We start from the raw sequence: 21,571 nt of genomic DNA on the forward strand, positions 1-21,571 counted from the left end.
ATGCCCCTTGGGGGATGGGGCCACTCATAGGAACATAGGAAGCTGCCATATACTGAGTAAGACCATTTGTCTGTCTAGTTCAGTATTGTTTTCACAGACTGGCAGTGGCTTCTCCAAGGCTGCAGGCAGGCATCTCTCTTAGCCCTAACTTGGAGAAGCCAGGGAGGGAACTTGAAACTTTCTGCGCTTCCCAGAGCAGCTCCATCCCCTGAGGAATATCTTACATTGCTCACACTTATAGTCTCCCATTCATATGCAACCAGGGTAGACCCTGCTTAGTTAAGGGAGAAAGTCATTCTTGCTACCACAAGACCAGCTCTCCTTCCCTCTGGGAAGAGCATCTGGATGCTTGTATGTAGAAGGTTCCAAGTTTCCTCCCTGGCATCTCCAAGATAGGACAAGATTTTTTTTTTTAATAGAACAAGATTTTTTTTAATTGAACCAACAAACTACCAAAGCATACAGTACGTTGCCAAAGCACAATTATATATATCTACAAAGATTTACAGACAAGGATTTGGAAACCCACAAAGTTATGAAGTATATGCAGGTAGTACTGTAACTCGGGGGTGGTGGATTTCAAGGCACATCAGGTAATCGGGGGGGGGCGGGTTACATCCAACGTCCATTTCCACAATTTGTCCCATTGCTGTTTAGAAGAGATACTCTTGTCTTTTTGCACATAACCATACAAACCTTTCCAGAAGAGATTTACTGTCTCATCTGTGTGAACCTCTTGGTCGCATCTTCCCTCCCTATTCCTATGCAGGAGCATTGCAGAAATGACATACAGGTTTACTAACCTGATTATGAGAAGAGGAACATTCCAATTCCCTAGTATGAGGGCACCCGTTCTGTCCCCTTTCCTTGAAGGTTTCTTTCTGGGACCTCGAAAGGAGGTTCTATCGCTCAAACCCGAGGTTAGTTCTTCCCAAGTCTGTTTTTCCAAATCAGGCCATTCTAACAGCTTGCTTACTCCCTGCCACACTCTTTTGGCTACCACACACTCTTTTAAGAAATGTGAGTGGGTTTCCCTGAATGTTTTGCCTAGCTCACTAGCTTTCTGTTTGCAGGTGATTTTAGGGCACTCTTGCTGGTCCTCTGGGAGCCATGGCTTAGCCACATTAAGTGGTAGTACTTGATGGTATAAGCCCACCTTGTTTCCCATAAATGGAAAGGGACTTTTTTCTCTTTAAAGAGAGCGATAGGGTGATTGGGTTGCAACAAGTACTGTGAAGTGCAGTGTTTGTAGCATTTACGTTCTAAATCAGGTTTTAAGAAACCCACTTCTAGAATCTCACGATAAATTGTTTTCCTTAGCTGCTTAACTGAGGAGGATCCTTTAAATAGATCTGGTTCAACCTTCCATTTTTTAAGTGTGAATAACAAATCTCTCAAGTAGTCCGGGTGTTCTCTTTTTAATACTTGTGTGATATTACCATTGAAAGATCCTTTCCCCCACCATGCTATGCCCCATGCTGACTTGCGCCAATGCAGAGCGAAAAGCGAGACCCAGGTTTTTTGCAGGAGGTTGGACATATTATGGACATTCACGAAAATCCAGCTTCCAAAACTGTAGGACATGAATTCAGTTACAAAATAGGGTTGCAGGGCAGGTAGGGCTAGGCCTCCCTGCTCAACCTCCTTAAATGCTGCCGCACGGGCCAAAGGGAAGGACACTGTGTGCCATACTAGACGGAAGAGAGACTCCTGCCTGCAACCTTGGAGAAGCCACTGCCAGTCTTTGTATAGACAATACTTAACTAGATGGACCTATGGTCTGATTAAGTATATGGAATCTTCCTATGAGTCATGAGGTCTACTTCAAAGGCAGTTTGACAGGAAAAACCAGTTCCTAGGGAGAAACACTGAAAGGGGAGAAGAGATCTCCGTGTGGCCATCTCTCAGAGTTTGATAGAAATACATTACTTCCGTCATGGCCTAATCACAGGATTTCAGAGACAACTAAGGTCATAGAAATTCTATGTTAAGTATTTATTAACATGAACTACCAACTCATCAGAAAGGATCAAACACTCAAAATAAAGCACTTCAGAAGATCAGAGTAGAAAATCCATCTAATGCGAAATATGTCTGTAAGACAGAGGTGAAGCAGCCCAGGGGCGTAGCTATAATTGAGCGAAAGGGTTCAAAGAACACACATACACTCAACTCCTGAGGGCCCTCCAGCTCCATCCCTCTATATTCTTCATGATCTCCCTCATGCTGGGGGGCCGCCAGACAGAGGGATGAACACAGCCCTCTCTCCCCTAGCTACGCCCCTGAAGCAGCCTGCATGTCATATGAAGAACTCTGTATAATCCTGTTATCCCTGCTAATGGAGCCAAGAGGCACCTTTTACAGTGGTGCATCTCTTATATTTAGCAAGAGGGGGATTAACCACCCCTCTCCAAACCCAGCACAGCATCTCTTCAGTGGTTGTTGCTGGTATCCATCTTTGGTTCTCTGTGAGCCCTTTTGGAACAGGGAACCATCTTACTTATCATATTGTTGCTATGGAAACTGCTTTGAGAGCTTCTTTTAGAAAGTGGGGTGCAAGTTTTCATAGTAATGGTAATCATAATAGTAAAAGCTCACATACGGCATCATAAACACAATGGGTACGAGAGGCATTACTTTTGTGACTGGGGTTTGATTCATAGGATTGACAGACACAAAGGCAAAAGTCTCCCCTTTGCTGTTATCGGACTCAAGGCTTCGCAATCAAGAGGCTTTTCTCTCAGTCCCCTTCTTTGTTGACTTTCTGGCAACAAGGTCCAAGATACACTGACCCAAGTTCAGGGTACTGGTCCATCTTGGCTTGTATTATCCATTCCTAGCAGCTCTCCAAGATATTAAGAAGACCAATGGTCTGACTCAGTATAAGGCAGTTTGCTATGAAGCTCTTTCTCCACTATGAACATATATATGGTTTCTCTCCTGTGTGGGTTCTTTGATGGTAAGCAAGCTTATCACTGCGACTGACCTCTCCCAACCTCCTTTTGAGATCCTTCTGGTAGGTTATGCCAGGAATGGAATCCTTGGGCATGCCAGGACAGGGCTCCAGCAATGAGCTTCTGCTCCTTCACTGCAACCCTACAACCGCTCTCATTTGTCTGCTTGGAATTTCTCACCCACACCAGTCCCCCACAGGGAAATTATCTTCTTTACCCTCATTCAGTTCACCAGACCCATTCAGCCTTTACCATGGAGTGAAGAAGGAGCAAGTTACTGGCCTGTTCCCTTCTTGTTCCCTGCATTGGATTCTTGTTCCTTGCATTGGAATGCAAGCTGTGGCTTTAACCCACAACTGCCCAGCTTGTTCCCAATACAACCTACTAGCCTCATTTTATAAGTTCCCAGGTGCTTCACAGGGATGTAGCCGTTGCTCACTTCCAAAGCATCAGCTTTGCATGTAGAAGTTTCCCGTTTCAATTGCTAGCAGCATCTCCAGGTAAGCCTCTAATAATCAGAGTGGGCAATAGTGGATTAAATGGACCAACGGTCTGATTCAGTATAAGACAGATCCTACAAGGAACATCCTAAAACTGAACCTCTACCCACAATTCAAGCTCTTCCACATCGCTTCTCTCTTGTCTGGATTCCTTGCTGTTCATTCAGGCTCATCTTTCTCCATACTTGCGACCCAAAGGAAGGTTGACCACACACAGGTAGTGTGTGCTCACAGCTCAGGGGGTGAGCCTGGTTTGAACGGCAAGGTCAGAGGCTTAGACTAAGATGGGAAGCAGGAAGAAGATGATCAAGTGAAAGGCTAAGAATGGAAAGTGGAACAAGAGCTCTGAAGGACCCCACAAGATAGAACTCTTGCAGCAGTGAATGCCTGGCTTATACTGAGGAGCTTATAAGAAACAAGCTGCCCCATCTCTTCCTGGAACTAGCTGGTTCCAATTCAGGGCTGCACCTAGACTTGCTTCCTCCTCCTCCAGAGTAGACCAATTGTAAGGGAGGACTTGGGCATCCAGGCAGGCACTCCTCTGCTGGTCCTGAAGGCCAGCTCTGTTCCAGTATTGCTACTGCAGTCCCAGAAGTTGTGAAGGAAGTTCTTAAAGCCAGAAGCCAAATGGGAGGGTACCAGATCCCTCCCATGTGAAGTGCAAAAATCAGTTGTGCCTTAAGAACAGAGCTCAATGCAAGATTTTGGTTGGTGACAGAGGCTCATACAGAAATCAGCTCCTCTTTCCGAGAAGAGGTTTACTCCAGCTCTGGGTACCTGACAACATTCTTCTTATTTATTTATTTATTTTATTTAGCACATTTTTATACCGCCCTAACCCAAGGCCTAGACTGCTAGACTTCTTGAAGGTCTTTCTGTTTTCTGAGCAAACATATGGTTTCTTAGGGGGGAGTCTTTTTTTAAAATGAGAAATACCATTTATTCTCTAAAGAAACTCTGTGTTCTGAGGATTTACAATACATGGTTGCTCATTTGTGTGGGTTCTTTGATGAACAGAAAGGTGGCCCTTCTGACTGAAGTGGGAGAAGAGCTGGCCTTCTGGTAGTGAGCATAAATTTGCTAAGCAGGTTCTGCCTTGGTTTGCATTTGGGTGGAAGACTGCATGTGAGCATTGTAAGATATCCCATGGTATGTAGTTCAGTGATAGCATTTGCATGCTTGCATGCAGAAGGTCCCAGGTTCATTCCCTGGCCTCTCCTACCTGGCATCTCCAGGTAGAAGAGAGATTCCTTCTTGAAACTTTGGATAGCTTTTGCCACTCTGTGTAAACAGATGCTAAGATGGACCAATGGTCTGACTCAGTATAAGGCTGTTTGCTATGAAGCTCTTTCTGCACTATGAGCATATATATGGTTTCTCTCCTGTGTGGGTTCTTTGATGGTAAGCAAGCTTATCACTGCGACTGAAGCTCTTACCACACTCTGAGCATGTATACGGTTTCTCTCCTGTGTGGACTAGTTGATGGGAAATAAGGTTTGATCTCTGGCTGAAGCCTTTTCCACACTCTGAGCATGTATATGGTCTCTCTCCTGTGTGGATTCTTTGATGGGGAATAAGGTTCGATCTCTGGCTGAAGCTCTTTCCACATACTGAGCATTTATATGGCTTCTCCCCTGTGTGGATTCTTTGATGGGAAGAAAGGTGGCCCTTTTGGCCAAAGCTTTTTCCACACTCCAAGCATGTATAAGGTTTCTCTCCTGTATGGACTCTTTGATGGATTATAAAGCTGGATATATGATTGTAGCCCTTCCCACACTCAGAGCACTGATATGGTGTCATGCCTGTGTGGATTCCCTGATGTGCACTAAGATACAATTCATTCGTTATGATGTTTCCACGTCGAGGGATCTTAATCCTTTTCTTTCTCCTGTGATGTTCTTCTTGGACTGGAATTGCATGGAAATTTGCATCTTCAGAAGCAACACTCTTTGTCATTTTCTGTTCTGCTCCAGTTTTCCTTTGAAATGGCACATCCTCTTCTTTGCTCCCCCTCCTGTCATCTACAAGAACAAAGAGAAAAACCTGGTGTGTGTTTGTTTTTGTTTTTCCATTAAACTGGCAGCCACGTGCACCATAATTGCTCAGACATTTCCCACACAGTCTGAACACAATTTAGCCATCATTATAACCTGCAGTGATTACTGGAATCATTTTGAACTGGTTTTTATTTTGTTTCAATGTTATTTGTTTTATCATCTGCTTTTATATTTGTGAATCACCTAGAGCGATCTGGGTGAGGCAGTATGAAAGCCTAATAAATCAACAAAAACAACAAATAACCACCTCCCCCTTTCCCCACAGGTATTCCTTGACCATTTCCCCTGATAGCTCTGTCATGAGGGCAACACTGAGGCAGAAAGAAGGCCTGCCAGGAGAACTCGTCACCTGGTCTGCCTGACACAGTTTCCCACCATACAGCAAAGCTGTTACCTGCGTATCCATCCTCTTCCTGGAAGGCCTCAATATATGGATCTTCTCCTTCATCCTGCCAGGAAGGAAGGTCAGATTTCGGAACTGGAAGTCTTCCTTTGGAAAAAAAGAAACAGACAAGAGAAGCTTTGCAGTTCCAGCTATATCAAATCTTCTGAAAGGCTAAGTCAGTCTGTCTGAAATCTGGGGCCTGGAGCACCTTCCTTATGAGGCAAGGCTACAGCATCTGGGGCTTTTTAGTTTGGAAAAGAGGTGACTACGGGGGGACATGATTATTTATTTATGTATTCATTTATTCAAATTTTATACCTCCCTTCCAAAGTGGCTCAGGGCAGTTTACAATTAAAACAAAACTATTAAAACCAATAACAGTTAAAACAGAAATATAAACAATATAAAACATCAATTAACAATTAAAACATAAAAAAACAATTAAACAACCAGAACAAATGAAAAACCCTGGAAACCAGGTTATACCATTAAAACAATTAACACTAATTAAAAACCCTGGAAGGCCAGGCCAAACAGATAGGTTTTAAGGGCTCTCCTGAAGGTCAATAAAGAATATTTTCAGATTGCGGATTTCCACCAGGAGTGCATTCCACAGCCCAGGAGCAACCACAGAGAAGGCCCGCCTCTGAGTCACCACCAAACGAATTGGTGGTAACTGGAGAATCTTTGTAGAATCTTGCATATTAGGCTGACTTTATAAGGCTTCGTGCACCCGCGCTTTGCCTCAGTCTTTCAACTGGACAGTAGGCTTTGGAAGAATGTGTGTAAGCAGGAATTCATAAGAACCTAAGAACAGCCCTGCTGGATCAGGCCCAAGGAAGCCCATCTAGTCCAGCATCCTGTTTCACACAGTGGCCCACCAGATGCCGCCGGAAGCCTACAGGCAGGAGTGGAGGACATACCCTCTCTCCTGCTGTTACTCCCCTGTAACTGGTACTCAGAGGCATCCTGCCTTTTAGGCAGGAGGTGGCCTATAGCCCTCTGACTAGTAGCTGCTGATATTATTTATTTATTTATTTATTATTTATTTATTCGATTTTTATACCGCCCTTCCGAGCTGGCTCAGGGCGGTTTACAATTAAAAAACAGAAATCATTAAAAACAATTAAAACAGAAATACAAATATAAACACCAATTTAAAAACATCTAAAAAACAATTAAAACCCTGAAAACCAGGTTAACATTAAAACAACTGAAAAAAACCCTGAAAGGCCAGATGGGTTTTAAGGGCTCTCTTGAAGGTCAGTAAAGAATTAAGATTACAAATTTCTGCTGGGAGTGCATTCCACAGCCCAGGAGCAGCTACAGAGAAGGCCCGCCTCTGAGTCGCCACCAAACGAACTGGTGGTAACTGGAGACGGACCTCCCCAGATGACCTTAACATGCGGTGGGGATCATGCAGAAGCAGGCACTCTAAGATATCTCGGACCTAAGCCATTCAGGGCTTTAAAGGTAATAACCAGCACTTTGTATTTTGCCTGGAAACGTATCGGCAGCCAGTGTAACTGTTTCAAAACAGGCATCATATGGTCTCTCCGGGTTGCCCCAGAGATCAATCTGGCTGCCGCATTCTGACTGAAGTGTCATTCATTATTATGCATGGAGTAGAAACAGCAGACAGAGCGAAATTTTTCTGCCTCTCTCAACAACAACAAAACCAGGGGTCATCCCATGAAACTGATTGCCAGGAAATTTAGCACCAAGTAAGGGAAGTACTTTTTCACCCAGCACATAATTAATCTATGGAATTCTCTGCCACCAGATGTGGTGATGGCCCCTAGCTTGGCTTCCTTTAAAAAGGGCTCAGACCAATTTTATGGGAACAGGTCTGTCAATGACTACGAGTCTGATGGCTATAGGTCAGCTTCAGACTCAGAGGAAAGATGCCAGGCAAGAGGTGAGGGCATGCCCTATCTCCTGCTGTTGCTCTCTTAATTTTTTTGAGTAATAAATTTGGGGGCATCCAATGTAACTAATGGGACTATGTCAGAGTAAACAGTTCTATTCATGAATAAAAATCATGACTCAGGATGAGAGTTAAATATGTAGCGTATCCAAGTGGGCCAGCCACTGACATCCTCCATGACATTCTCAAGTGCATTGATAGTGGCCAGCAACAGCAGAAATTCCTGCTTCCCACAATCATCAGGCAAAGGGCGGGCGGCGGGGGGGAGGAGACTTACCCAGCAAGGCCAGATGGCCAGAATTCTCCTCCGTGACTTCCCCATGCAGAGCCCTTTGGCTTGGATCCAGCAGAGCCCACTCCTCCTCGGAGAAACACACAGCCACCTCCTCAAACGTCACCGGACCCTGAAAGCCAAAAGAAAACATTTTCTCTACTGGGCACTGTGAGAGAAGGATTGGCTGGGTGTTCCTCTGCAGGAGCGAACATTTCCTCAGCACCTTTCCATATCTCCTGATTGGAACACTGAAGAAAAGGGAAAGAGAGGAGTTCTTTCAGGCCCAGAGGGCAGTGAGGCCTGTTCCTCTCTCCAAAAGTTCTTTTCCTACCTGATCCACTGACTGTGCAGCAATGGTTTGCACTCCACCATCAAGAGGACAAGTTGCCAGGGTCATTTCACTGCCTGTGAAGGAGAGAAAGGAGATGGGAAGGCATTTTATGCTTTTAGGTGTTTTGCATTTCAGTACGCAGTGAAATCAGTCCCTAAAATCTTTTTTCCAGGCTCTTTTTTCTAACCACCTATAGAGAGCTGTAGGATACACAACTGTTAATGAAATAAATGAATAGGAAAAAGTTTTGCTTTGGAATTATAGTCTGAAACTACTAAACGCATTAAAGAGGCTGGAGAGAATAATCATCATACTTTATTTGTTAGCTGCCCCATAACAAGTTGTTCTGTGAAAGAAGTGTCTTTCACACTTGCATGCTTTAGGGGAACAAAAAAATAGACCACAAATTTAGGAGAGAGGAAGGCTGAGATGAAATACATCAAATCCCTCCATACCCAGGGATGTGTATCCATCACTTTCCTGTACAATCCATTTGAACAATGACCTCTGTCTGGTGTGTGATAGAACGTTCTCTGCTTTCAGGAGATCAGCGGCTGCCTTGGCTAACATCTTCTGTGCCTGAAGTGAGAGAAAGGGAAGAGGGATTAAGAAAGGAATGGATTAATTCACTTTTAGGATATCATGATAATGGATCTTCAGTACAAATACTCTCAGAGCAGCCACTACAAATGCATTACACAGGCAAAGGAGTGCCTGTGTATTATGGGTGCAGAGATAAAACAGCATCCTATTGTTTTATTTCACTCTGTCCTCCCCCCAACCTTCCATGGTTCTTCAAAGCTTTTCCTTCTCAGTATTTGTGCCAGAGCAGGCATCTTAAAGCTCAGAATCACCTGATGAAGTGTGTCAGCTTTTTAATGAATCCATGGAAAAATAGCAAAGTTATGAGGAGCCGGAGTTGGAAAACACACATGAAATTGCAACACCATGCATCTAATGGCATCTAATCCAATACAGTCAGTCAACAGTATACAATGTTCATGAGGAGGAGAAAGAGAAAGTGGGAGGGGGAAAGGATTTGTCTGCATGTTAGGATAGTTCCTCCCCGGCAATGAAGATTACATAGGCATTAATTGTGCAAAGTTCGTATTAGAGCTGCTTTGATTACTCGAAAAAATTCCCCAAAAACTCACCCTATTATGTGAGGGAACTATGAGGAAAAATATTTTTTATGTCTTCCCCCTCCTTTTTAAACAACAACAATAACAAAACTGTGCGTGACTGTGCAGATAAAGGATGGGGAGCAAACAGAGGCTGACCAGGGTCCTCTTCCCTTATTGCCTTTAGTCCTGGAAACAGCTTAGAAGGGACCAGGGTTCTAATTTTTTTTCATCTGTGTGCAGAATGAGTTCTGGGTGGCAGTATCAAAGCAGTGTGCGCACACCTGCATTCAGAGTGGGGCCTTCCTGATTCAACCTGAGCAGGATCGAAAATTTACTAAGCGGACGTCAAAAAAACTTGTGAGCGCACACACGTGCGCATACCTTAGAGGAAACACTGGAAGGGCCTCTGTCAGGGCTGCATAATCTGGCTCAATATCCACCTTACCCAGGAAAGCAGACATTTCTTGAAGATAAAGGGCAACCATCACACTTGAATATTTTAACTCATGTCTCTGGGGTAGAGGTTGGGCCTGTTCCCCTATCACATAGGCCTCAGCTGCTTAGCAGCTACTTTCATCTGACAGCGGCCTCCTCCTTCATTGTGCTTCATTTACCTCAGAACTCCACTAACTGAATTTCTGCCTGTCACTCAGACACAGAGCACTGGGCATGGTGGTGCAGTAGGTAGTAGCAGTTCAACCATACAAGGCAGCCTGCCTGGACGGCCACCATACAACTGTCAAGTCCTGGGCCCTCAGTTCCATTCTCCCACCAGCAAATGGGGCAACTAAAATACTTTGTATACCATTTATCTGTTTGTCTGGAGACAAGAACGGCTGATGGGCCACTGTGTGAAACAGGATGTGGGCTAGATGGGCCTTGGGCCCGATCCAGCCGGGCTGTTCTTATTTTCTTATGTTCTTAAGAAGTGATTGATCAGCATTCTACATAACTGACTTGCCTTTTCCTGGGGCCATTACAGCTGAAAGTGGAAACCATGGTAACATCCTGACTGATGCTAATCTCCCTTTACCCTGGTTTATGCATCACTAGAATCATTGGGCGGGGGGGGGGTGTCCCATTGGGCACTTCAACCGTGTATCCATACCAGTCCATTTCATGCATTTCAATAAGCAACAGTTTTTGCTCCCCTCCACACAAGTCTATATAGAAGTTTTCTATATTTAACATGTTTCCCAATAAACTTATGGCTTGTTTTAAGAGGCATGTCTGCCTCTTTATTAAGCCTGGCCACACTAAAGCAGTATTTTCATGTTCTTCATACTGAAAACATAAGAACAGCCCTGCTGGATTAGGCCCAAGGCCCATCTAGTCCAGCATCCCATTTCACATAGTGGCCCATCAGATGCCTCTGAGAAGTCCACAGGCAGGAGTTGAGGGCATGCGCTCTCTCCTGCTGTTACTCCCCTGCAACTGGTATTCAGAGGCATCCTGCCTTTGAGGCTGGAGGTGGCCTATAGCCGTCCGACTAGTAGCTGTTGATAGACCTCTCCTCCATGAAGTTATCCAAACCCCTCTTAAAGCCATCCAGGTTGTTGGCTGTCACCACATCCTGTGGCAGAGAATTCCACAAGTTGATTATGCATTATGTGAAAAAGTACCTCCGTTTGTTGGTCCTGAATTTCCTGGCAATCAATTTCATGGGATGACTAGTGGTTCTGGTGTTATTTGAGAGGGAGAAGAATTTCTTTCTATGCACTTTCTCCACACCATGCATGATTTTATAGACCTCTATCATGTCTCCCGGCAGTCATCTTTTTTCTAAACTAAAAAGCCCCAGGTGTTGTAGCCTTGCCTCATAAGGAAGGTGCTCTAGGCCCCTGGTCATCTTGCTTGCCCTCTTCTATACCTTTTCCAGTTCTACAATGTCCTTTTTAGATGTGGTGACCAGAATTGTATGCAGTACTCCAGGTGTGGCTGCACCATAGTTCTGTGCACTTATATTAAGTGTGGTACATGTGGGAGCCAATTTTAAAAAGTGAGCAAAATTAATTAAAGAATAAATCTTTGGTTTACAGCTTTAGTTCCAAGTGTGGCAGCTCCTTCTGAATTCCAGAAAGTGAGGATATTGATGGCCCATGATGTTCCTGCCATCGGGCATGAGACCTGATGTCCGGTCCAAGATATTGTACAGCTTTACAGAATCATAACCATGGGAATACAATTTGGCTATGCCCTCCATTAGTTCTCTTCTACTAACTGTGCAATTGTAGTCCTTGCCTGCTGAGACAACAGCACCCACCCTATGCTCAGGCACATATTACCATATTCTTCTTCAACTTCAGAATAACACTAATCCCTAGATGTGGCTGTTGCCACCAGCTTATGCAGGTAATGGATTGAAGCATGGAGGACCTAGCCAAATTGTGTTTCCATGATTATGATCATGTTTCATATTCCCCACGGTGTGAACATCAAAGGCCATCGAATTTCCTTGCTTTGGGGGAGTTCACTTGGAGCTGCCACACCCATAACAATCTCTGAAAAACAAAGTTAATTTTGCTTTGATGCAAACAATTTAACCACAATTTCTATTTAAAGAGACTGAAAGATAAAAACATCAGAACACCAGCTGGTTGTTTCCCTCCCATTCTATGCCCCTTGGAACTGCCTGGATCAAACGCTCTTACCTGCTGCTCTTCCTGTCTCTTGGCCTCTGCCTGGCTCAGGAGGAAACCTTCTGCCAGGGCCACCGCCTGGGAACTGGTCTCTGCTCCACATTCTCTGACCCAACTCTCCATCTCTGGGGGGAGGACAGCCAGGAACTGCTCCAGGATCACCAGGTCCAGGATCTGAGCCTTGGTGTGCCTTTCTGGCTTCAGCCACTGACGGAAAAGGTGGTGGATTCGGCTGCAGACCTCTCGAGGTCCAGCGGCCTCTTGGTAGCAGAACTGCCTAAATCTCCATTGCTGGACATCTGAGCTGGTGCTGTCCTCACCCAGCATCTTCTGCACGGTTTGTTCCCAGAATTCCCTGTCACTTCCAGACCGGATGTGTGGAGGGCCCTTTTCTGCTCCCTTCCCCGATCTGTTACTTACTGGACTTTGCAAATCCATGTTCTCTTGAATGTCAGATAAAATTCCCAACACAGCCAGAAGATGCCCTTGGTCCAATGGTGAATTTCACACAGCCAAGAAGTCTTTTTCTCTTGGGAAGTTTTCTTTTCTCCAGACAAAAAAACTCTCCTGCCCCCTGAGGAAAGGAAAATGAATCCCATGAATCAGGGAGCGTCCTGATAAGAACATATAGTTCACAACCTCCTTCAGAAACATTTTCTCCTTCCCTTCCATTCTAAATACAGTTGGACGAAGAGTTCTGCAAAGTTCAACACCTCACACAGTTTAATACTGGATGCATTCATCAGCAGCCCAGAGGCCTGTGCTTCCTCCTCTATTCCCCCTCACTTCACAATCCAGAGCTTTTTCATGCAATCTTTCTTTCCAGTAACTTGCTGGGATGGAGGTTACTCCTTCCCAGGTCCTGAGCCTTTACCTCCCTACTGAATGCACAAATTTATTGGGGAGGGGGCGGTTGGAGTCTGGTGCTTTCTCCCCCTTTCCTGTTCCACTCTGTGTCTTTTCCCTTTCCACTTGTGTGCAAGGCAAGAGGAAGACAGCTACACTAGGGGTGGCTTTTTCAGCTTGGGGTGGTCCTCTGCCTCGAGACCAACAGCAACTCAGATGCTAGGCTTAAAGCAGAGGGTGGCAGATAGCAGCACAGGAGAAGGTGTTGGATTACCTCTCTGAAAAAAAAAGTATTATTCCTTCTTTCCCCCCCCCTCCAAAAAAAGCTGCAGTTTTCTTTAAAGGTTCAGGTGTGAGATGCTAATACACAATAATCAACCCTCCAGTTTTATTCAGTAGGAAGACTGCTGCAGTAAATTATTGTAAGGATGGATGAACGGGGATGAGATTTAAAGACAAAGACAAGGACCCAATCCTAATAGGACCTTAACACCACCACCGGCCAAAACATGTCAGATGTAATACAGATGTCCCGGGATTGATGCCTTCAGGAACTGCAAGACAGTTGTATTTCTTTAGAGAGCATGAAAAGAATTCATGATCAAGATGGGAGGGAGGGGCGGCAGCTGGGGGTTTGGACCCTGGATCTTTTAAGTACCTAACAATGCCCCTGGGGAAAAAAGGACATCTGGGGGGGGGCCTTGGGGGATGGGATAGTAGCAGACCATCAGCAAGATCCAACATCAGATTCTCCCCAGTGAAGAGCTCCACCAGTCCTCCTCACTTCTACAAGAAAGATCCCTCTAGCAGAAAATTATTTATTATTATTATTATTATTATTTATTCGATTTCTATACTGTCCTTCCAAAAATGGCTCAGGGCAGTTTACACGGAGAAATAATAATTTAATTAATTAATTAATAAGATGACTCCCTGTCCCCAAAGGGCTCACAATCTAAAAGAAACATATGATAGACACCAGCAACAGTCACTGGAGGTACTGTGGATGGGGCCAGTTACTCTCCCCCTGCTCAGTAAAGAGAATCACCACATTAAAAGGTGCCTCTTGCCAAGTTTGCAGGGGTCAGCCCCGGTGCTGCTCTGTCTTTGACAGAATGCGGCAGATGAGGGAGGAGCCCTTGGAGGAGGCTTGAGCTGAGAGGTCAAGGATCGCCTCCTCCTGCCCCATGCCACTCTCCCCCCCCCACCTCACCCCCATGCATTTCTCACCTGTCGCTTCAGCATCAGCTTTCTCCAGAACGCGCCGGAGAGTAGGGGGCTGACTCCCAGGGACAGGCAAGAAGGAAGGTGAGTCAAGTGGGGAGGGTGCTGCTTGAAAAGGCCGGCGAGAGAGGAGGGACAAGCGCCCCCGGGATAGATTCATCCACTCGCCACTGTGCGCTCCTGTTTCTGCAAGAACCGCCCGGAGCAAATGCCTCCCGCGGCAAAACAGCTCGGCTTGGGAAGAGGAAGGTCAGCTTTCCTGGCTTCCGGGGCGGCGGCGGCAGCAGCAGCAGAATCCCTCTCCGGCTCAAAGAGAGAGTGTCCAGATTCCTAGAGAGCGGCCTCGGCCAGGCATGTGTGGGAGAGTTCGGCTCTGCTCCCTTCCGGTGGGGAAAGGATCATTCAAGCGCCCCATCCCGACAAACGCTTCTTTGCTTTGGGCGACTGCAAAAGGCACTTGCGGGGGAGAGACGGAGCTCTCCAAACAGGAGGTGGGGCAACAAAGGCAGGAGGCAGCTGATGACGGGGGAGCAAGGTTGCAGGGGGCTGCTGCGAAGTTGACCCGCCCCGGGGCGTCATCCACCCTCCAGGTCCCTGCAAGTCCCAATAACACGTTTCCTCTGGATTCGGAGTGGCTTTGCTTGGTAGAATCTTGCATATTAGGCCGACTTTATAAGGCTTCGTGCACCCGCGCTTTGCCTCAGTCTTTCTACTGGACAGTGGGCTTTGGAAGAATGTGTGCAAGCAGGAATTCATAAGAACCTAAGAACAGCCCTGCTGGATCAGACCCAAGGAAGCCTATCTAGTCCAGCATCCTGTTTCACACAGTGGCCCACCAGATGCCGCTGGAAGCCTACAGGCAGGAGTGGAGGGCATGCCCTCTCTCCTGCTGTTACTCCCCCGCAACTGGTACCCAGACGCACCCCAACCCCGAGGCAGGAGGTGGCCTATAGCCCTCTGACTAGTAGCTGCTGATAGACCATGAAGTTATCCAGACCCTGCTTAAAGACTTCCAGGTTGTTGGCTGTCACCACATCATGTGGCAGAGAATTCCACAAGTGGACTATGCATTGTGTGAAAAAGTATTTCCGTTTGTTGGTCCTAAATTTCCTGGCAATCAATTTCATGGGATGACCCCTGGTTTTGTGTTATGTGAGAGGGAGAAGAATTTCTCTCTATCCACTTTCTCCACACCATGCATAATCTTACATACCTCTATCATGTCTCCCCACAGCAGGGGCGTAACTAGGTTGGAGTGGGCCCCGAGACAAGATTCTTAATTCCCCCCCCCGAAATTTTTTTTTAAATGACTTCAAAAGGAAGATCGGGTAGGCACTGGGTGGGGGAGAGCGTCTGAGGGCCCCCCCCAAGGGTGGACAGAACTCAGAATGAGGTTAGAATATATATAGCCCTAAAAAGAACTGACACCCGGGGAGGGTCAGGGCAGGAGGCAGCAGTCCTATTGAGTTCAATGGGGCTTGCTCCCAGGTAAGGTAAATGGGCACGGAATTGCAGCCTTACTTGCCCTCCTACCTAACAGTTGTGGAAAGCTGCTTGAGTTGGAAAAAGCGTTGGCTTGCTCGCTTGGAAGCCCCGAAGCCCAGCCAACTACTCCCCAACCATGCCTAAATATCTCCTTTCCTCAAGTGTGATTTACCTGCTCTGCAATCCAGCAAACCAAGCTGCTTCCTCCAGTGCTGCCAAAAGCTATTTGAAAGACACGAGCATATCAACAAACAGCAAGCGTTAAGTTTGCGTCAAACCTGGTTTCTATTAGTGGTGTGCCCGAACCGGTCCGGCGGCCATTCCAAAGAATGGCCGAACTGCCGGACCGGTTCGGACTGGGCTGGTTCGGGTCCGGGTGGGGGGTATATCTTTAAGGGCGGGGAGGGCTTGCTTAGCCCTCCCGCCTCCTTGCCCCCGCCAGCGCCCGTATTTAACATTATAGGGGCGCTGGAAACCAGCCGCCCCCCCCGCCGCCGCCACCGCCGCCGCCGCGAAATCACTCTTAAAAACATCCAGCCCTCCCTCCCTCCCAGCTAGCTGCCCGCCCGCCCGCCCACCCACCCACCCACCCAGTCGCTCACCCGGTCGGTAGATACTAAGCGAGAGGAGCTCCGGCACAGAGCTCCTCTCGCTAGGAAGGCCTCCGGGAGAATGGTGGCTTGCGCGCGCGCGCATGCGCGCGCCGCAAACCACGCCGTTCTCCGGAGGCCCGGTCTACCCGCCGGGAAAGGCCCGGTCTACCCGCCGGTCTACCCGCTGGGAGGGAGGGAGGGCTGGATGTTTTTAAGAGTGATTTCGCGGCGGCGGTGGTGGCGGCGGCGGGGGGGGGGCGGCTGGTTTCCAGCGCCCCTATAATGTTAAATACGGGCGCTGGCGGGGGCAAGGAGGCGGGAGGGCTAAGCAAGCCCTCCCCGCCCTAAAAACAAGGCCCCCCTTCGGTGCCGGTCCGGACTTCTCTGGACCGTGCACATCCCTAGTTTCTATATGTCTGTAATGCAAACGAGGCAGGTGGTTTAGTATCACCTGTGAGTAAACACGCCTTAGGCGATTCCCTCCCCACCGTCCACAAACGGAAGATCGGGTAGGCGCTGGGTGGAGACTAACAACAAGCAAATAGCGGGCGGCGCCAGAACAAGGAGGATAAATATATATTTTTAATGATTTCAAAAGGAAGATCGGGTGGGGGAGAGCCTCTGAGGGGGCCCCCCCCAAGGCGGGGGGCCGCAAGACAACGGCCTCCCCCTGCCTAATTGTAGTTACGCCCCTGCCCCACAGTCATCTTTTTTCTAAACTAAATAGCCCCAGATGTTGTAGCCTTGCCTCTTAAGAAAGGTGCTCTAGGTCCCTGATCATCTTGGTTGCCCTCTTCTGCACCTTTTCCAGTTCTACAATGTCCTTTTTTAGATGTGGTGGCCAGAATTGTACACAGTACGCCAGGTGTGACTGCACCATCATTTTGTATAAGGGCATTATAATATTAGCAGTTTTGTTTTCAATCCCCTTCCTAATGATCTCTAGCATGGAATTGGCCTTTTTCACAGCTGCCACACATTGAGTCGACACTGTCAACGAGCTGTCCACCACGACCCCAAGATCCCTCTCCTGGTCATTCACCAACAGCTCAGATCCCATCAGCGTATACTTGAAGTTGGGATTTTTAGTCCCAATATGCATCACTTGACACTTGCCAACATTGAACTACATTTGCCATTTTGTCGCCCACTCCCCCAGTTTGGAGAGATCCTTTTGGAGCTCCTCACAATCCATTTTGGATTTCACTACCCAAGAGAGTTTGGTATCATCTGCCAATTTGGCCACTTCACTGCTTACCCCTACTTCTAGATCATTTATGAATAAATTAAAAAGCAGCGGTCCCAGTACAGATCCCTGGGGGACCGCAATTCTAACTTCCATCCATTGTGAAAACTTACCATTTATACCTACCCTCTGTTTCCTGTCTTTCAACCAGTTAGCAGTCCCCTTATCCCATGACTGCCAAGTTTCCTCAGGAGTCTTTGATGAGAAGCTTGTTCGAAAGCTTTTTGGAAGTCCAGGTATACTATGTTAACTGGATCACCTTGATCCACACACTTGTTGACACTCTCAAAGAACTCCAAAAGGTTGGTGAGGCAAGATTTACCTTTGCAGAAGCCATGCTGGTTCTTCTATGTGCTTTACAATTTTATCCTTGAGGATGCTTTCCATCAATTTGCCTGGAATGGACGTTAAGTTAACCAGTCTGTAATTTCCTGGATCACCCCTGGATCTCTTTTTAAAAATCGGTGTTACATTGGCTACTTTTCAGTCCTCTGGCACAGAGCCCGATTTCAAGGATATGTTATATATTTTAGCAAGGAGGTCGGCAATTTCACACTGGAGTTCTTTGAGGACTCTTGGATGGATGCCATCCGGCCCTGGAGATTTGTTAGTTTTTAGTTTTTCCAGACAGTTTAGAACATCATCTCTTGTCACTTCTATCTGACTCAGTTCTTTAGCCTCCATCCCTGAAAAGCCTATATAGAGGAACAGGTATATGTTCTGTATCCTCTGCCACGAAGACAGACACAAAGAACTCATTTAGCTTCTCTGCAACCTCCATATCCTTGCAGGGCTGAAAGTGTCTCGAAAATCCACTGCAGTTTATTTCAAATGTACAGTTGGATGCTGTAGGAATACATATTGATTGCATGGTATTGATGGCATATTCTCTTAGCAGTCCATTTGTAGAGATTGTAGAAATTCATCATGAGGATCTCTATCAAGTGATTAGCAAGCTGCATCTCTTAAATTCCTTGAGCTTATCTCTTCCCCCACCCACACACACTTTTAACAGGGTTTAACCCATTATATCCTCTGCCTTTTAAGGATCTAAAGTACAACTGTGTTTGTATAATTTTTGTTTGACCCTATTTCAGGGGTTCATGTGTGTGCTAGAGAAATGGCTACCCAAACTGAGGTGCTTAAATGGGAACTGAAGGCAGAATGGAATAGCAGAAGGAAGGTGACCGCCAAACACTTCCACTGTTCACTCAGATACACTCACTTTCTGTTCACTCACTTTCCTATGACCTTTTGCAAAATTGACTAAACTTGGCTCCTTGGGCAAGTGATTGAGGAAATGGGACCTGTAGACATTCACCATGGTTGCTGCCATAGTAGGGGAACATTCTGAGGGCTGTATCAGGCAGAAATCCATTGGCTGTATCTTAAAACAAGTGTTTGGGTATGCTTCATCTGTTGATTTTCTGCCTGAACAAATCCCACATGCCACTGACTGGTTTTAAGACCAAGGGAAAGTGTGGCTGTATAGAACTTAATCTGTAAGAAAGCATAATCTATGAGATTATGTGATTCTCACATAATTTTTTTTGCTAGTTACAGGGCAAAGCATATGGGAGCCTTAACTTACAATGTTCATGTGTTTTGAAACAAGTTGATTTGAAAGTGCCCTAAATCTTCTCTTAAATGGAAGGACTTTTTAAAAAATCGTATAAAATTACATATAGAAAGTGTACCAGGTCAGGCCATTGATACATCTTGCTCAGTATTGGCAGTGGCTCTCCAAGGTTTCAGGCAGGAATCTCTCCTAGCCCTACAAAGAGATGCTAAGGAGTGAACCTAAGAATTTTTGCATGCAAGCATGCAGATGCTCTATCACTAAGCTATGGCCCCATCCCCTAAGGGGAATATCTTACAATGTTCACATGTCGTCTGCCATCCAAATGCAAACAGAGGCAGACCCTGCTTAGCCAAGCAGACAGTTCATGCTCATTAGCACAAAATCAGTTATTTTCTCATGAGACACTGAACATGAACATGTTAATTTTACACAAAAATATATTCAAAATCAAAAGCTTCATACTTGGAAATATGGCAAACAAATGTACATTTTAAAAGTGTGGTTAAAAATGTGTGGTTAAATTTTAGCTTAACTACACACACACAAATGCAAAGGAGAATATGAAAATTTCACCTTCCCCTGTTCCATGAAATGGTTTCAACCAGAGCAGATACACCTGATGAATCTCTGTCTGCTGTAGAACAAAAAACTGAAGGCACAGGAAGCCTGCCAGAAGAAAAACTGGGCTAAATGAATGGATGGTCATTTGGGGCAGTTTCTGAGGGTTTCCTGTGGCCCTGCCAAGGTCTCCGCCAACCATTTTTGAAAAAGCAAAAGAAGCTGAGATAGAAGCCAATGGAATTGCAACATTGCATTGCATTGCATTGCACCACCAAAGGATCCACTGGAAAGGCCAGCAAAAGCATACAGGATGACCAGATGCCACTTCCTGTTCCATCCACACAACTTGCTGCATCTTCATCTCAAGGACAAAAGTGGAGGTGGGGGACTACCCCAGTCCATGTAAGGAGAGATTGTGTTCCTTGGAGCTGAAACCTGACTTCTCCTTTGTTTGCAGTTTGCAGTCTTGGGTATGTTACTAGTCCTCATTGGGTCCAGCACTCTGTTTGCAGTGGTTGTCAAATAAATGTCTCTGGGAAGCTTCAGCACCAGGACATAATCCCTACTAACTGGGCAAGGAGACACCCTCTAAAGTGGTGGCACTCTTGCAATGATCAAGGAGAAAAACTGCCCCTATTCAACCCTAGCACAGCACCCTTCTGGGATGGTGGGGTGCCTTATATTACTTTTTAGGTTGCCAGTCCTTTCAGTCTTCTCCTACCTTCTCCTATGTAAAAGTCTTTGAGAACTTTTTGTTTTTGTTGAAACGCAGCATATAAATATTCTAAGTAATAAACAAGGGCAACACTCTTCCCCTATATTTGGATCCCAGCAACTACTATTCAGAGAGAAAGCATGTGTGTGTTTTCTTAGTCTCTCCTTAAGGTTACCCATTGAAAGTGATCAACTAGAGAGCTGCTTAGTGTGTGCATCCATCCATTATACTTCATGCAATGCATCCTTACTCTGTGGAAACAAGGGGACTGAAAATAAAAATACTAAGTATAAGGCCCTTATAGAAATCTATGGTGCGGCCACACTTGGAGTACCGCATACAATTCTGATCATCGCATCTAAAAAAGGACATTGTAGAACTGGAAAAGGTGCAGAAGAAGGCAACGAAGATGATCAGGGGCCTAGAGGACCTTTCTTATGGAGGCAAGGCTACAACACCTGAGGCTTTTTAGTTTAGAAAAAAGATGACTGCGGGGAGACATGAGAGAGGTCTATAAAATCATTCATGGAGCGGAGAAAGTGGATAGAGAGAAATTCTTCTCCCTCTCACATAACACTAGAACAAGGGGTCATTCCATGAAATTGATTGCCGGGAAATCTAGGACCAACAAACAGAAGTACTTTTTCACACCACGCATAATCAACTTGTGGAATTCTCTGCTACAAGATGTGGTGACAGCCAACAACCTGGATGGCTTTAAGAGGGGTTTGGATAACTTCATGAAGGAGAGGTCTGTCAACAGCTACTAGTCTGAGAGAGCTTCCAGCTATAGAGCGGTATATAAATGTAAATGTAAGTGCTAAGTGCTATAAACGTAAGTGCTATTGCTAGTCTGAGGGCTATAGGCCACCTCCTACCAGTTGCAGGGGAGTAACAGAATGAGAGGGCATTAGTGATGTGAATGGAAGCGGGGAGGTGCGGTCCAGTGCCGGGGTGGTGGTGGTGCCTCTTTAAGGGCTGGGGAGGGTGCACTTTCCCCTTCCGCCGCTTTTCCCCTGCCGGCGCTCCATTTTTAGCAAAATCCATGGAGCGGTAGCATACCTCCCTGCTACCCTTTCCCCTGTTCTTGGCCGGAAGTATTGCCTGTGTGTGCGCCATCCCTAGAGG

The 21,571-nt window shown here is 46.1% G+C and overlaps 1 protein-coding gene across 1 annotated transcript in view; it reads right to left on the reverse strand.

Annotated features, from left to right (window-relative positions):
• Positions 1 to 14,706, reverse strand: part of LOC128347714 (zinc finger protein 883-like) — a 36,285-nt gene extending 21,579 nt beyond the window's left edge. The window contains exons 1-7 of the mRNA XM_053302734.1: positions 14,268 to 14,706; positions 12,204 to 12,765; positions 8,884 to 9,007; positions 8,429 to 8,502; positions 8,101 to 8,227; positions 5,906 to 6,001; positions 4,873 to 5,475 (exon numbers count right to left, since the gene is read on the reverse strand). Of these exons, the coding sequence (XP_053158709.1) occupies positions 4,873 to 5,475; positions 5,906 to 6,001; positions 8,101 to 8,227; positions 8,429 to 8,502; positions 8,884 to 9,007; positions 12,204 to 12,629 (1,450 nt within the window). The 5' untranslated portion in view covers positions 12,630 to 12,765; positions 14,268 to 14,706. The remainder of the gene's footprint in view (positions 1 to 4,872; positions 5,476 to 5,905; positions 6,002 to 8,100; positions 8,228 to 8,428; positions 8,503 to 8,883; positions 9,008 to 12,203; positions 12,766 to 14,267) is intronic.
• Between the last annotated feature and the right edge of the window lie 6,865 nt (positions 14,707 to 21,571).

This window comes from Hemicordylus capensis, chromosome 2 (assembly GCF_027244095.1).
Source record: "Hemicordylus capensis ecotype Gifberg chromosome 2, rHemCap1.1.pri, whole genome shotgun sequence".
NCBI lineage: Eukaryota > Metazoa > Chordata > Lepidosauria > Squamata > Cordylidae > Hemicordylus > Hemicordylus capensis.